The sequence below is a fragment of the Saccopteryx leptura genome, chromosome 2 (assembly GCF_036850995.1).
Source record: "Saccopteryx leptura isolate mSacLep1 chromosome 2, mSacLep1_pri_phased_curated, whole genome shotgun sequence".
Classification (NCBI taxonomy): Eukaryota; Metazoa; Chordata; class Mammalia; order Chiroptera; family Emballonuridae; genus Saccopteryx; species Saccopteryx leptura.
Window position 1 is genome coordinate 288671491 of NC_089504.1, and position 13529 is coordinate 288685019.

General features: G+C 42.3%; 1 protein-coding gene across 6 annotated transcripts; it reads right to left on the reverse strand.

Moving 5' to 3' along the window:
• Positions 1 to 2559: 2559 nt before the first annotated feature.
• CHTOP (chromatin target of PRMT1) lies at positions 2560 to 12980 on the reverse strand. 6 transcript variants are annotated; one of them, XM_066362448.1, is made up of 7 exons: positions 12680 to 12979; positions 11710 to 11791; positions 10024 to 10177; positions 9328 to 9411; positions 7265 to 7448; positions 6323 to 6460; positions 2560 to 3744 (listed from the first exon to the last, which is right to left on the reverse strand). In XM_066362448.1, the coding sequence occupies exons 2-7, from the start codon at positions 11772 to 11774 to the stop codon at positions 3539 to 3541; spliced, it is 831 nt and encodes a 276-aa protein (XP_066218545.1). In that variant the 5' UTR covers positions 11775 to 11791; positions 12680 to 12979; the 3' UTR covers positions 2560 to 3538. The 6 variants fall into 6 exon arrangements, with proteins under 6 accessions (XP_066218545.1, XP_066218544.1, XP_066218549.1 ...); XM_066362447.1 differs by having other exon boundaries at positions 7265 to 7451; XM_066362452.1 differs by lacking the exon at positions 6323 to 6460 and having other exon boundaries at positions 7265 to 7451; positions 12680 to 12980.
• Positions 12981 to 13529: the final 549 nt, after the last annotated feature.

The window sequence follows — 13529 nt, forward strand, 5'->3', positions numbered from 1 at the left end:
AAGTGGGTAGATGGTCTACCTAGAACACTTGACCTCACCGGTTTGAAACCCTGTGTTTGCCTGGTCAAAGTACATACAAACAATCTATGAACAACTCAAGTGAAACAACTATATTGAGTTGATACTTCTTGTTCCTCCTTCCTATCTTCCTCCTTCTGTAAAATCAATAATAAAATCTTTAAGCTGATGGCACAGTGGATAGAGCGTTGACCTGGGACACTGAGGTCCCAGGTTTGAAACCCTGAGGTCACCTGTTTGAGTGCAGGCTCATCCAGCTTGAGCATGGGCTCACTGGCTTAAGTGTGGGATCATAGACATGACCCCATGGTCGCTGGCTTGAGCAAGGGGTCACTGGCTCAGCTGGAGATCCCTGGTCAAGACACATGAGAAAGCAATCAATGAACAACTAAAGTGCCAAAACTATGAGCTAAGGCTTATCTCTGTCTCCAAAAAAATAAATAAATAAATAAAAAAAATCCTGAGTTAAAGTTCTGGGTAAAATGAAATCACTCTGTGTGTGTGTGTGTGTGTGTGTGTGTGTGTCACACACTTGTTAGCTTCCTCAGGGAGAAAGCTGGGGGGAAATCTCAGTGAGTCATCCCAGGATCTATGAAGAGTAAGGAGCCCACTCACCTTGCAGATTCCCCTTCCATTCTTTCCCTAAAAGGTTTCCTAGAGGGACTGGGAGGTATGTGATGCAAGGAAACGGGAGGATGTGATGTCCACTGCCAATCAGCACCACCCTCACAGAAACCTTGGGGCCTGCCAGGAGTTTGGGGCTGCCAAAGGAGGTATCCTTACAACTAGCCATGCCCACACAAAAATACTCCTTATTCCTTCTAATTAAAGGTTATAACACCTGTCTGGGTTGACAACCTCCAGTCTCAGCCCATTCTTTTTTTTTTTCTTCTTAATTTTATTACTTATTTTTGTTGATTTCAGTGAGAGAGGAAGGAAGGGGGGAGGGAGGGAGAGAGAGAAAGGCAGGCAGCAACATCAAGCTGTTCCTGTATGTGCTCTGATCAGGGATTGAACTGGCAACCTATGTGCTTTGGGAGATGGTCTTATCCAACTAAGCTCTCTGGCTAGGAGGGCATCTTTTTTTTTTTCTTTTTAAAATTTTCTTTATTGGTTTGAGAGGGGAGAGAGAGAAGGGGAGGTGGGAAGGAGTGGGAAGCATCAACCCATAGTTGCTTCTCATATGTGCCTTTCCCCGGGCAAGCCCAGGGTTCTGAACTAGGGACCTCAGCATTCCTCATTGACACTATTCACTGCACCACAAGTCAGGCTCTGTTCATTATCAGTGGGAGAAATGAGTACACTTAGAATCCATGTTGGCCGAGCATGTGGAAATCTCAGGTTCGATTCCTAATCAGGGAACACAGGAGAAGCGACCATCTGATTCTTCACCCCTCCCTTCTTTTCCCTTCCCACATAGCTCACGTTTGATCGAGTTGGCCCAGGGTGCTGAGGATGGCTTGGTGGCCTCACCTCAGGTTGCTGTGCAATGAACAGTGGCCCCAGATAGGCAGAGCATTGCCTGGTAAGGGGCTTGCCAGATGCATCAGGTTGGGGTGCATGTAGGATTCCATCTCTCACTCATGTCAGCATGGTTATGCTCTCTATCCCCATGCAATCTTTTGAGAGTGAGATGAGAAGCATCAATTTGGAGCTGCATCATTATAATTGCTCATCAATTGCTTCTCATATGTGCCTTGATCAGGGCTCAAGCCAAGCCAGTCACATTGGGATTATGTAGATCACATGCTAGTGACCTTTGTAAAGATTTAGCCTGATCTGTGGTGATGCAGTGCAGTAGTCAACCTGGAACACTGAGGTCACTGGTTGGAAACCCCAGGCTTGCCCAATCAAGGCACACAGGGAAGCAATATATCTATGCTTCCCCCTCACCTAGATTTTAATTTTTAGGGGTGGGAGATTAGTAGTTGCTTCACTCTAGTTGTTCATTGGTTGCTTGTCATGCCCCTTGACCAGGAACTCAGGGTTTTGAACTGGCACCTCAGTGTTCCAGGTCAACACTTATCTTCTGCACCACCACTGGTCAGGCTCTCCTCATGTGGTCTTTCCAAGCTCTTTTCTACAAGACTGACTAAATCTTAACACAGGTTAAGTCAAGTAGTCTAGATTATAGACAGGATTTTAGTTCAGGATGTCCTGACCAAAATTTCTTCCCAGCATGTAATGAATACAACCTCCCAACAATTTAGGACAGCTCAATGGTAACTGGTTTGGTTTGGTTGGATGTAGTTAGGTTCTTTTTCCTTCAAACCGACTTGATCCAGAATACTACTGTCCAGAACAACCTTGCCTGAGTTTTCTATGGACCAAACAGGTCAGTACACTGCTTTATGTGGTTAATCTAACTACAAGGCTTACTCAAAGGTGGACATTCTTCATTTTCTGTCCAAAAGCTGCAATACCCTTGCCCCAGAATTTTAACACAACTATGAAAGATTCAGTTCTACAAGGGTTATGTATCAAAGTATCATTATAGTAGCCACAGCATTTCAGGAAGCGCAACAAATAGGAAGTCCTGGCTGGATATGAGAGAACAATTTCGTTATAATAAACCAGAAATACAGGATTCCAGTGGAACTGAAACAATTGACAATATGGTTGAACTTACAAACTTTAAAGGGAAGAGGGTCAAACAAAGCCAATGTATGGAAAAGCCCAAGATTAGTTTGGGATAAATAGAATTACATTCACAAGTATCTTCTGACTCCTCCCCTGCAGGTATCTGCCACAGCATTCCCATCCTCCTGAAGCATTTGCTTAACCAAGCAGCTTTCCCCACTCAATTGCAGGTAAAAGCCAACCCAACAGTACCCCCCTTTGGACATGGTGCAAAGCCAAGAGGAGAGTTTGTAAATTTCATTCCTGGGTAAAAGTATGCATACACTCAAACCAGTTCACGTATGTGGTGTCAATACACATGGTAGCAACTTTACAATGAAATCAGAACGGCTACTACGTGTAACCTAAGTGGCACTGTAGCTCTAAGTCAATGTTCCTATTTACTCTACTAAAATGTCAATGTGGCAGAATGCATTTTTTCAACTCCAGATTTTCTAAACACTCCTAAGAGGCTATTCAAGTGACAGAGTACAGACCTGTATCTCAGAAACCTAGGCATTAGAGAGGAACACTGTTGTATTCTCTCCGGGACTTTTTTTTTGAGGGGGTACAGAGATGAACTGTTAGAACATCAGAGCATATGTGGCAGGTGCAGGGAGGGAGAGGTGGAAAGAGGGCTGACATATTCATGGTCAAAGAGAAGTCTAGGAGAAGGAGAAAAACCAAACCAAACCCAAGTCAGAAGAAAAAAAGGGTTCCATACACTACAGTATCAAAAAAGTTAAAGGAACACACTAAATGCACAAACTGGTGGCAAGTAAGTCCATAGTCTATTGTGATAGGTCTTTCCAGCATCAATCAGGTAGGTTTCTTCTTATCTGTTATGTCAAAGGTTATTTACAGACGTGATAACTTTAGCAAGAGTCTCTCTCAGCAGGCTTCAATCATTGGTTTCGGGATCTGTCTGTGCCATGTAGGCATCCAACTCAGCATCCAGGTGTCCTTTTGTTTTCGACATGTATGCATCCAATTGGTTGTCCAGCTGCTCCTTGGTCAGTACAGGGCGAGTAAGGGCACCTCTCCCTCGTCCACGGCCTCGGCCTCTGCCTCCAAAGCCCCCTCTTCCCCGACCTATCATACCCCGACCTGGCCCAAAGGAAAAAAAGACAGTTACAAGAAGGTTTAACAGGTGCTACAATACATGCCCCTTACAGCAGTGGGGCCTAGCTGAGACTGAAGGGCAGGGCAAAGAGGAGAAATCTGGAAAAACAGGAAACACACTGGGTAGCAAGCAACACATGGAAAGCACACATAATGAATCCTTATATGCTCCTCTCTAAATGCTATTTAAAAATTTTATTCTATAAACAAAGGGAAACTGATAATTAAAAAAATCTTAATCTTTCCTAAAACAAATGATCTAACGTTTAAGACCCACTGTAAGTTCATAATTAAAATACATTACAGATAAACCCATTTACTAATATAGGGAAGAAATAATAAAGGGCACACAGAGCCACAGGAGTGTGAAGCCAGGCAGTTTTCCAATTAAATTTTACTGTTGAATCTCCTGGAAAATTAGCCTACCTATCCTCAAACATATTAAACTTAAAGACCTAATGAATGGACCCCATGTTAGGAGATAAAGAATTATTTTTACATAGGAACAATGTGAGGAGATGGGAAAAAAAATCTTGAATACTCCCAGTCACTTCTATTTCCTATTCTAGACACATAACAATTATGGTTACCTAAGAGTGGTTTGTTCATTTTTAACAAAACATATCCAGCTAAGACTTGACACTCCCCCACCCTGGTGTTGTTGCCTAGAAACCAAGTTAAGATAATTTAATAACATGTTATTTCATCCTGAAACCTAAACTAGCTTGGACATCACTCAATAAGCCAAGCAACATATAATGGGAGAGAAGAAACCCTCAGTTATCAAATTTCCTTTTCTAACAGTTATTATCCCGTGGCAACTTTAAGGTCATGAATTATAGAAGACCCACCACACATTTTAAAAGGACCAAAGCAAATATACATAGGGGCTAAGAGAATTAAAATGTTCTTTTTCTTGGACAGGTGTTACTGGGAGTTTTCCACTAGATGCTAAGCCAGAAAATTCCCAGGAGATTTAGCATTTTAAAAGGAACACCATTAAACTCTCCCAATCTGGGTCATGAGGTCACAAGACAAGTATCACTAAATCTCAAAGATTATTATCAACATGAGCCAGTTAATTGACATAATACCATCTTGCTTTCTACCTTGATCAAAAAAAGTTATCTCTGAGTGCACTCTTCCTCCTGGGAGCACACCTGCACCTTTCTCTTCCCCCCATCTTCCTCAACGGAACGGGCAGTGGCATCTCATCTTGGTCTAACCCAGTGGTTCTCAAAGTGTGCACCCTAGAAGATTTCCAGGTGTGCCCTATGGTATTCCAGAGAAATATGTGCCTGTTGGGGACCAAAAAACCAACAGGGTTTTTGGAGTTTAGATTTTGGGGGACAGAAGTGTGGGGAATTAGCTGTAAGCTGACAGTCTGTCTAACCCCCCACCTCACTTGCCTGACTAGGTTGCAAAAGGCTGTTAAGCTGTGGTGCTGGATTGTTTACACTACCCCCATGTTGCCCGGAAAGACTGGAGGCAAGTTTCTTCTATCCTTTGTTTGGTGTAAAGTTAAGATGGTATGTGTGGTGGGGGTTTTCTGCATTCAACACAACTAAGAGTAAAAAGAGAGGAATTCTTCTTGTCAAATGTATTGACAAGAAAATGAGAGTTTGCCTTTCAAATATGTATATGCCCAAACACTGAAGAAATCGCTAGGACACATCAGGCTCATGTTTCTCATAAACACAAAAATGAAAAAACTTAACACATTTGTGCCAAGACCTGCTGAATTTACTAAATCTTACTAAGGATTTATCTATATATATAAAGATAACGTTTATTTTACTTTTTAACCCCTCTTTTTTATGAATTCTAAAAAGCATAACTCAAAAAATAACATAAAAAATTTGTATAGAGTGCGCCTACAATTATTTGTAGGATTTTGAATGTGCCCTGATGTCAAAAAGTTTGAGAACCACTGGTCTAACCCCCTGAAACTGTTTCCAAGGCCACCTTTGTTGCTCTTCTAGCCTAGGCCCTTCCTTGTTTCACTGCCCCCAGCTTTAATAAAAATATTCTTTTTTTTTAAAATATTCTTAAAAAAAAAAAAGTCATCTTATGTTTCCCATAGATACAAACTTTACCTTGAATTTACTTGGTTTCAGAGTCAATACCCAGGTCCAAGTCTCATCACCCTTATCTTTAATTCTGCTTCATTTTTGTACACGTTCTTCTTCTGAATTCTTAGACTCAAGAGTGGGGTTGAGTTATGGGGTGTGTGTTGTGTGGTGGCAGGGCAGGGACAGAGAAAGGTAAAACCCCAAACTGGCAACTTTGTCATTTTAACAATATAATTTAAATCCACAAGTCTGGAAGAAGACTGCATATAATCTGGCTCTGTAACATGTACCTGACTAAATCTTGGAAAGCCCACAATAGACTTTTGCATTATCAACATGTGAATTTAGAAAATAAGCCAGTTTCAAAAAAAACAAAACAAGACAAACAAATAAGCCTGCCTGTGACTTGAAGCAGTGCAGAAAGGTGGCTCCGAGTTTTGAAGGGAGAGAAATAAGAGGGAGCTATTCTCTGAAGTTGGTAGCTGACTAACCTCTACCACCGATTCCGCCACGACCCATAGCTCCACGCCCTAGGCCCCCTCTCCCAGGACCTCCACGACCTCGAACACCACCTCTTCTTAAGCCCATTCGGGGAGCTACGGCTCGTCCACCTCGGAGCAGGTTTTGACCTTGGAGAGGAGGCATACAATGTATATGCAGGTAAATCCAAGAGAAACAAAGTAGATTCTAACCAAAGGAAGGCGGTGAGGGTTAAGTGAGTTAATTTGGGTAATTTTTAGTTTGGGTGGGCAAGCTATATACTGAGCATGAACAGATTAAGATGTCTTTATTCAATCAGTTCAACAAGTCTGATCAAAGTCCATTTTTGGAAGTAGCCAGGAGGAGTTAAGTAGTAAGTATGTACATTTAATAATTATCTACTCAATAATCAGGTGCCTAATATTACAATAGATTTCCAAATAAATGATATGGCTCCTACTGTCAATACGCTCTTGTAGGGGACAAGGACTAAACAGGGAACAGTATAACAATGCCCCAAATGTAACATATAGCTAAGTGCTATGGGTCAACTTGTCTTCTCTTTTTTACAGACATAACAGTATTTCACTAGCACCAGGAAAATAGATGATTGGTTAAGATATAGGCCAACAGACCCATACATTTCTTGGACTTGACTTATTTCCAGAACTTGAATGTGCTTTGATTCAAGCAGTAGCAGGGTGTTTTAAAATGGAATGGAGACGACATGGATTACCTGTTGTTAAGCAGGTCATAGCCTCTCACCACTGCACATTATCAGAAAATGGTATCGATAAAAGGACATGCAGCACTACTAAAAATGTGACTTCAAGTTATTAATTATATTAATATAAATTCAAGCTTCAAGATGTTAAACAAATGTGTCCATAAGCAGCCCAAGAGAAAAGGAAAGGGGATAGGACCTGATAATTATCAGGTACATAAGCACTGACCTCGGAGCGACATCCCGCCCCTAAGTAGGGTTCTCGTGGCACGTCCCCCACGTAGTCCTCCTCTGGGCAAGCCTCTCTGGATAATGGGCAGGCCTCGTCCTCCAATCGCTCCCCTGGTCAGGGCCCCTATGGGCCGGCCTAACCGTGCCTGGATGTTACTCTTACCCAGGCGCTGCTTTAAGCTCTTCTGGAAAAAAAGGTGTTGGGGATTGAGATCAAAAAAGCAAACCAGTGGGATTTCATAAGTCAAAGTGCAGAGAAAAAGAAGCAAGTGAGAAGTCTGTGTGGAGGCAGATAAACCTGCTGTGTCATAAGGATGCTAAACCAGAAGCAAGCCTTTGCCTCAGAAAAGGATATAAAAGCAGAATTCTGATCCAAAGCTTCTAAGAAGCTTGAGTATGGTCCCATGAAACTGGCATCACCACAAATTACCTCGCTACTTTGGCTACAAAAGTCATACACCACTACTAGAAACTTAAATTTTAATAAGAACATTATATATTTCAAATCCTGATAGTTGTTTTTGAACCACAGGTTGACAACAACTTGATTTGATTCATACCTGCCCAAGAACTACCACTGTCTTCAAGGGTTTACTCAAACACCATAGGAAGTTCATCACACTCTGGGCAGAATTTAAATTAAAAGTTCATCTCAATTCTTGTGACTTAAGAACAACATTTGATTTCTCAAAGAGGCCAATGTGTTCCATTTTCCTGAGTATATTATCTTCAGACGGTCCATTTCTTACCTTAAGATGTAAATAAACACAAAAAAGTCAATCTCCTTAACATTTCTAAAAATAACCATAACTCCTTGTCTACCTTTGCAAACAGCTTCTTAAGCCAGTATAACGACCTTTAATTGAAAATAAACATAAAACTCAAATATATCTCCATACAGAACCAGCTAAATTTTCATTAGCATTGACAGCTAAGTTACAATCACAAAACTTAGGGCCACACTTGAGACAAGGACATAACAAAAATTAAGAGTTTCAATAATCTGTCACTCAAAAAAAAACCCCAACAAAACACAACCCCCCCCAAACTATAAAGACCACATCTCAAAGAATAAAATTCCTCCAAAGGAAAAGGTGACTCTATAGCCTTGAACACAACCAAGGCCTTAGCAAACTTGCTTTCCTATTAAGCCATCAGTCAATATATTCTATGTGTCCTTAGGCTTCACCCACAAGCGACTACCAATGACTCGTTTTGCCACCACATGTTCTGAGTCATTATTATTAGCTTTTTAGCACAAGATCTGCTTCTAATCAGAGGGGCAGGACAGGCTCTGAACATGCACCTAGTATGAGCAGGTGTAACCAATCATAAAAACCCATTATACCACTCCCGTCAATACACTAATATGAGGCCAGGACTTCATTCCACATGTTATTTGTGTTCATTCATCCTGAGAATATTCTCCCAAGACCTGTGCTTTAAGGGGAGAATGTACAGCACTTAGAAGTGTTTCCCCCTCCCCAAGACTTATTTGCTATTAATACTGGTCTCTAACACTGACAGAAGCTTAAGAATGTCCACTACACCATCCAGTTTCTACATGAGCTGTGCTTATGTATAAGGTAGCCACTAGCCTCCTGTGAATACTCAAATTACAAGTAAATAAATAAAAACAAAACACCCTAAGCTTCTCAATTGCACTAGCCACACTTTGAATGTTGAAAAGTCACAGTGTCTACCCTACTAGATAGCACAACTACTAGAACATTTCTACCACTGTAGAAAGTTCTACTGAACAGCACTGCTCTAGAGGCTATTTCTGCATAGCCAATATTGAAAGCTTCTTGTTGAAAGATCCTTTGGAATGATCTGTCAGACTTGTCTTCATCAAATTTTTAATATTTACTCTGGAAAAATGGTGCCTTTTATTACTTTCCTGAGTCAGGGACGAATGCAGTCACTCCAAGGCTTAAGGTAGCTGAAGCAGAAGGCCTTGTTTATTTTTGGTCAGTGAGCCCAATGGTTCTGGGTGGGGGTGGATGTTATATTTAACTGCTGAATGCACAGCCATGCAGTGCTACCAGTTAAAGTCCTTACAGTTGCATGGCACCGCCCTCCAGACGCCCAGCCACAGCTTGGACATATCCTTCCACAGCCACTGTCCGGACTTGCATATAAAGTCTATGAATAATAAAGAGCAGGTTTTATTTCAGGTCTGAATAAAATTCTCCCTTACTGGAAATTTGAAAGTGAACCCATTAGCTATTAAATCATTTACTCAGTGCTCTTGCTCTACTCTACTGACACAACTTTAGGGGCTATGGAGATAAGGATCACCCTACTATTTCTGTATTTTAGCAATGAAAGCCACTGACTAAAGTTATTCAGATTCCCTGGACTAGGGGAGAAAGAACAAAATTATTTCCCTAATTTATAAATCATTTAACACGGAATAAAGGATTTTCTGACGGTCATCTAAAACAGAAAGCAAAATTTCTTTGTGGAAAAAGCTAATGGATTTACTTTAAGGGCAAAGGATCAGAAAACAAAAGAGATTAACATTCACTGACAACGGAATCAGGCCACATTGATGGCAAACTCCCTAAAAGAGAAAGACAACAAAAGGTTACTTATTGGTACCTGCCAAAATGGGAATTATCTAAACTTCTCTTTCTTCCAGAGAAATTTCAGCTTTTGCCCTGAGACACCTTGTAGCATTCCTAATAGTCTTAGTGGACTGCCTGACAGAGATCACCAGCTGCTTCAGGAACACTAAGACCCTTTTCCTCTCACCTGCTTAAGTTTTAATGCTGCTTGGACAGAGGGTCTATTCTCCATCTGCTGGGCCAGTCTTCTGTTTCTGGCACTGGCTAGCTGCTGTTGTTGCTGCATCGAAGCCCGAATATTCACTGGCATCGGCTGTTTGTTCTTCAGCATATTAGTAAAGCTTCAAGGTCGAACAAAATGGATGTTTAAATAAAAGCTTTATTATAAAACATTTATTGGCATTTTCATGGCTTGCTAGACCAGGAACTCCAGATCCCACGAACTTTTAAATAAAGTGGTACACTTAAGTCAAGGCTGATGTGGGTTAGACTCCTCTGCTTCCACAAACTTGCAAGAATCAGAAACTTAGAAATGCAGCTAAGTGTAGCACATTCAATTGAAAGTGATAATAAGGGCTCAAGTAACGGCTTTTAGAGAGGTGGAAGGTATGAAAAACACGCAATAAGCAGATATAATGACAACATGAGACAGAAGATGTAGTTTCAAAGACAAACGAAGAAAGCCAAAACCTTGGGAGAACTAAGGGTACATTTTAAGGGCAAATAAAGGAAGGACTAGGGCATCTTCAAAGCCCACGGAAATAATGCACCCATGTAAGTAAGAGGAATGTATCACACTTTTTCAATGTATTTGTTCTTTTATTTATGTGAATATGAAGAATTAGTCTATCATTCCCCAAGAGAAAAGGAGTAAATATGCTTCAGAAAAGGCAAATATGTACAGTGATCTAATGTCAACTTACTAAAATCACTGGTCAAAGGCACTCAATACCCAATGAACAGAACTCTATTAGACAAAAATTACCTTCACTTTTCTTACTCTCAAATGATTAGTTTTTCTGATTCTAACTTATTAATTCCAAAGAAGTTAAATCAGCTCAGATGTTTAAGAGCATGTGAAGAGAACTCTTCTGTTATTCCTGTAAAAGTAAGTTTAATGGAGCCTGACCTGTGGTGGCGCAGTGGATAAAGCATCGACCTGGAATGCTGAGGTCACCGGTTCGAAGCCCCAGGCTTGCCTGGTCAAGGCACATATGGGAGTTGATGACTCCTGCTCCTCCCCCTGTTCTATCTCTTTCCTCTCTCTCTCTCTCTCTCTCTAATAATAATGAATAAATAAAAATCTAAAAAAAAAAAAGTAAGTTTAATGGAATGGAAGAAAAGAACACGTAACTGCAAAAGAATCCAAAACATAAACAAACGGAAAGTAGAATGGAAAGAAAGTGAAATGGAGCAAAAGCAAGTGCCTCTTACAAGGCCCAAGAATGGCATTCAAGGACCTTTGGACATATTCAAAGCTTGCTACCTGCCTCTTACAGGCCAGACACAACACTGCTGGCCTTGGACGGGGCAGCAAGCCTACTGCAGCCAGGGTCCGTGCTATGGAACGGCACCATCCCAGCATCAACGCTTAAAAAAATGTGAAGAGGGAGGGTTGTGAGGAGTCTTTTTAAAATACATCCCACCAGATAAATATTTCACACAGCTTAACACAAAAATCTACTGATAAGGGGTTTTGAAACAACCGCCCAATATGCTCTGTGTACCACATAAATAAAATGCAATTAAGAACAGAGGTCTGTAGCCTTCTGTTGGTATTTAGTTTAAAACTGGTTTTTGTGCATTGGACCCCAGGGCCAATTTAAGTAATGTTTTCTTATGAACGAGCTGAAGTTGCTGTTGGCTGCCTCACCGCTCATTTAGAGACATCTTGGTGGTGCTTTTTAGCACAACTTTCGGTGCTGACTGTGCAGCCATCTTCAAATCCCGAGGATCTACAAAGGACAATAGGCAGAATGAGCAAATCCGAACAACGATCTCATTTCCAAAAGGGCCAAAGGCCCAAACCAACAATGAATGAAAGGTATGTATCAAATACTACTTAAAAACACACTAACACTCATTTCTGACCCTTATATTTATAAGGTAGTTGCATCAAACTAATACACTTCAAGACCAAGGGACAGAAGGTATCTGCCAAAGCCTCCAAAACGGCAGGCCTAGACCTAGCTTAAGACAATGTAAGAGATTGGCTTTTCGTAGCATACCGCTTCCAAACAATCTTGGCTATAAGGAGCTTTAAAAAAAATGCAGACACCTGGGCCCAAACCAATTAAACAATATCTGGTGGTGCAGTCTGGGGATCTGCAACTGGAGAAGTAATAAAAGGCTACCCAAGTGCTTCTCACGTGCAGCCAAAATCGAGAATCATTGATCTAGAGATACAAGAATACCGAGTTTCAAAATTGGCATTTGACTCCAAAATTAAGCAGGGTCCTGAGTAAGGGACCGGGGATTGCAAGGTTTCCTAATTGAGCCTTCGCCCGGTGGTAGATCCCAGAGCGCTCTACGACATTTAACCCTGAAGCCGCCATTACTTTCCAGCGTTCCCTGAAGTCCCGAAGTCCTCATTTCACCTCCCTGCCATCTCAAATCCCTGGCACGACCGCCAACTTTGCTCAATTTGCCGTACAATTTTCTTTATCAACATCATATCCCAACCTCTTCCAGCAGTCCCGCCACCGGTTTCCAACCCAGGCCCGCCCCCGGCTTCCTCCCGGGCTCCGCCCCCTCCCCGAGGCCTGCACACGCCAGCCCCTCTCTGCTGACCGTCCGGCCCGCTGGCCCCTTCCTCAATACTTCCCTTATCGCCAGAGACTTACCGAAGGAAAAGGACGCCAGCGCTCCTCCCGGGGCTGCCACGACGGCTGCGGAATGCGGGCCGGGGGCCGGCCGAACCTGAGTTGATGGTGAAGGGGTTCGGGCTAACTTGTTTAACGGTTGGCTAGACGCGTAAGCGGCAGACCGCTAGGTTAGTTCGTGTTGTTGGCTGGTTGTCTGGTTAGCCGGTCCACTTGCTCCCTCAGCCTGCCCTTTCTTGTCTTTCGTCTGTTGCCACCACAGCGGCTGCCTCCAACTCCCGCTCGCTGTCCAAACAAAATGGCCGCCACGCCCAGTGCGGAGTGAAACCGGCTAAAATGGCGTCGACGCAATTACGTCATACGTCTGATCGCGCACAACTAGGGGCCGAGAACGTGTGCTACGCCTGCGCGGGAATCGGATCCGGCGTGACTAACCCTGAGGGCGGGCTTCAGCAAAGACCCTTTCGGAGTGCTTCACCAGTGAAGGGGCGTGGCCAAGGCCTCGCAGTCAGGGCTTATAGAAACTTACCTTTTATTAGTAAACTGGGCTGCTAAGAGCAGATTAAAAAAAAATTTATTGATTGATTTTAGAGAGAGGAGAGAGAAAAAAAAGGGGAGTGGGAAGCATTAACTCAGAGTAGTTGCTTCTCGTTTGTGCCTTGACGGGGCAAGCCCAGGGCTGTGAACTGGGAGCATCAGTGTTCTAGGTGACCTCCATCCACCGCATCACAACAGGTCAGGTTCAGAGACCCATGAAAAACATGTTCGTATTTCTTCGTGCGCCTGTTCCTCCGCCAAGCTAAGGCAGGCAATCTGAACAAATTTTTTTTCCGTCTAAAATTCTTTAAGTGAAAAAAAACTTAAAACTTTT

What these genes read in the sequence shown, in the direction of transcription:
- CHTOP (XM_066362447.1), bottom strand. Translation starts at nt 11,774, where the DNA reads ATGGCTGCACAGTCAGCACCGAAAGTTGTGCTAAAAAGCACCACCAAG. An exon ending in GAGGGCGGTGCCATGCAACT is followed by an intron (nt 7,452 to 9,327) that starts GTAAGGACTTTA and finishes CTTTTTTTCCAG; the next exon opens with AAGAGCTTAAAGCAGCGCCT. An exon ending in TGGCGGAATCGGTGGTAGAG is followed by an intron (nt 3,745 to 6,322) that starts GTTAGTCAGCTA and finishes CCTTTGGGCCAG; the next exon opens with GTCGGGGTATGATAGGTCGG.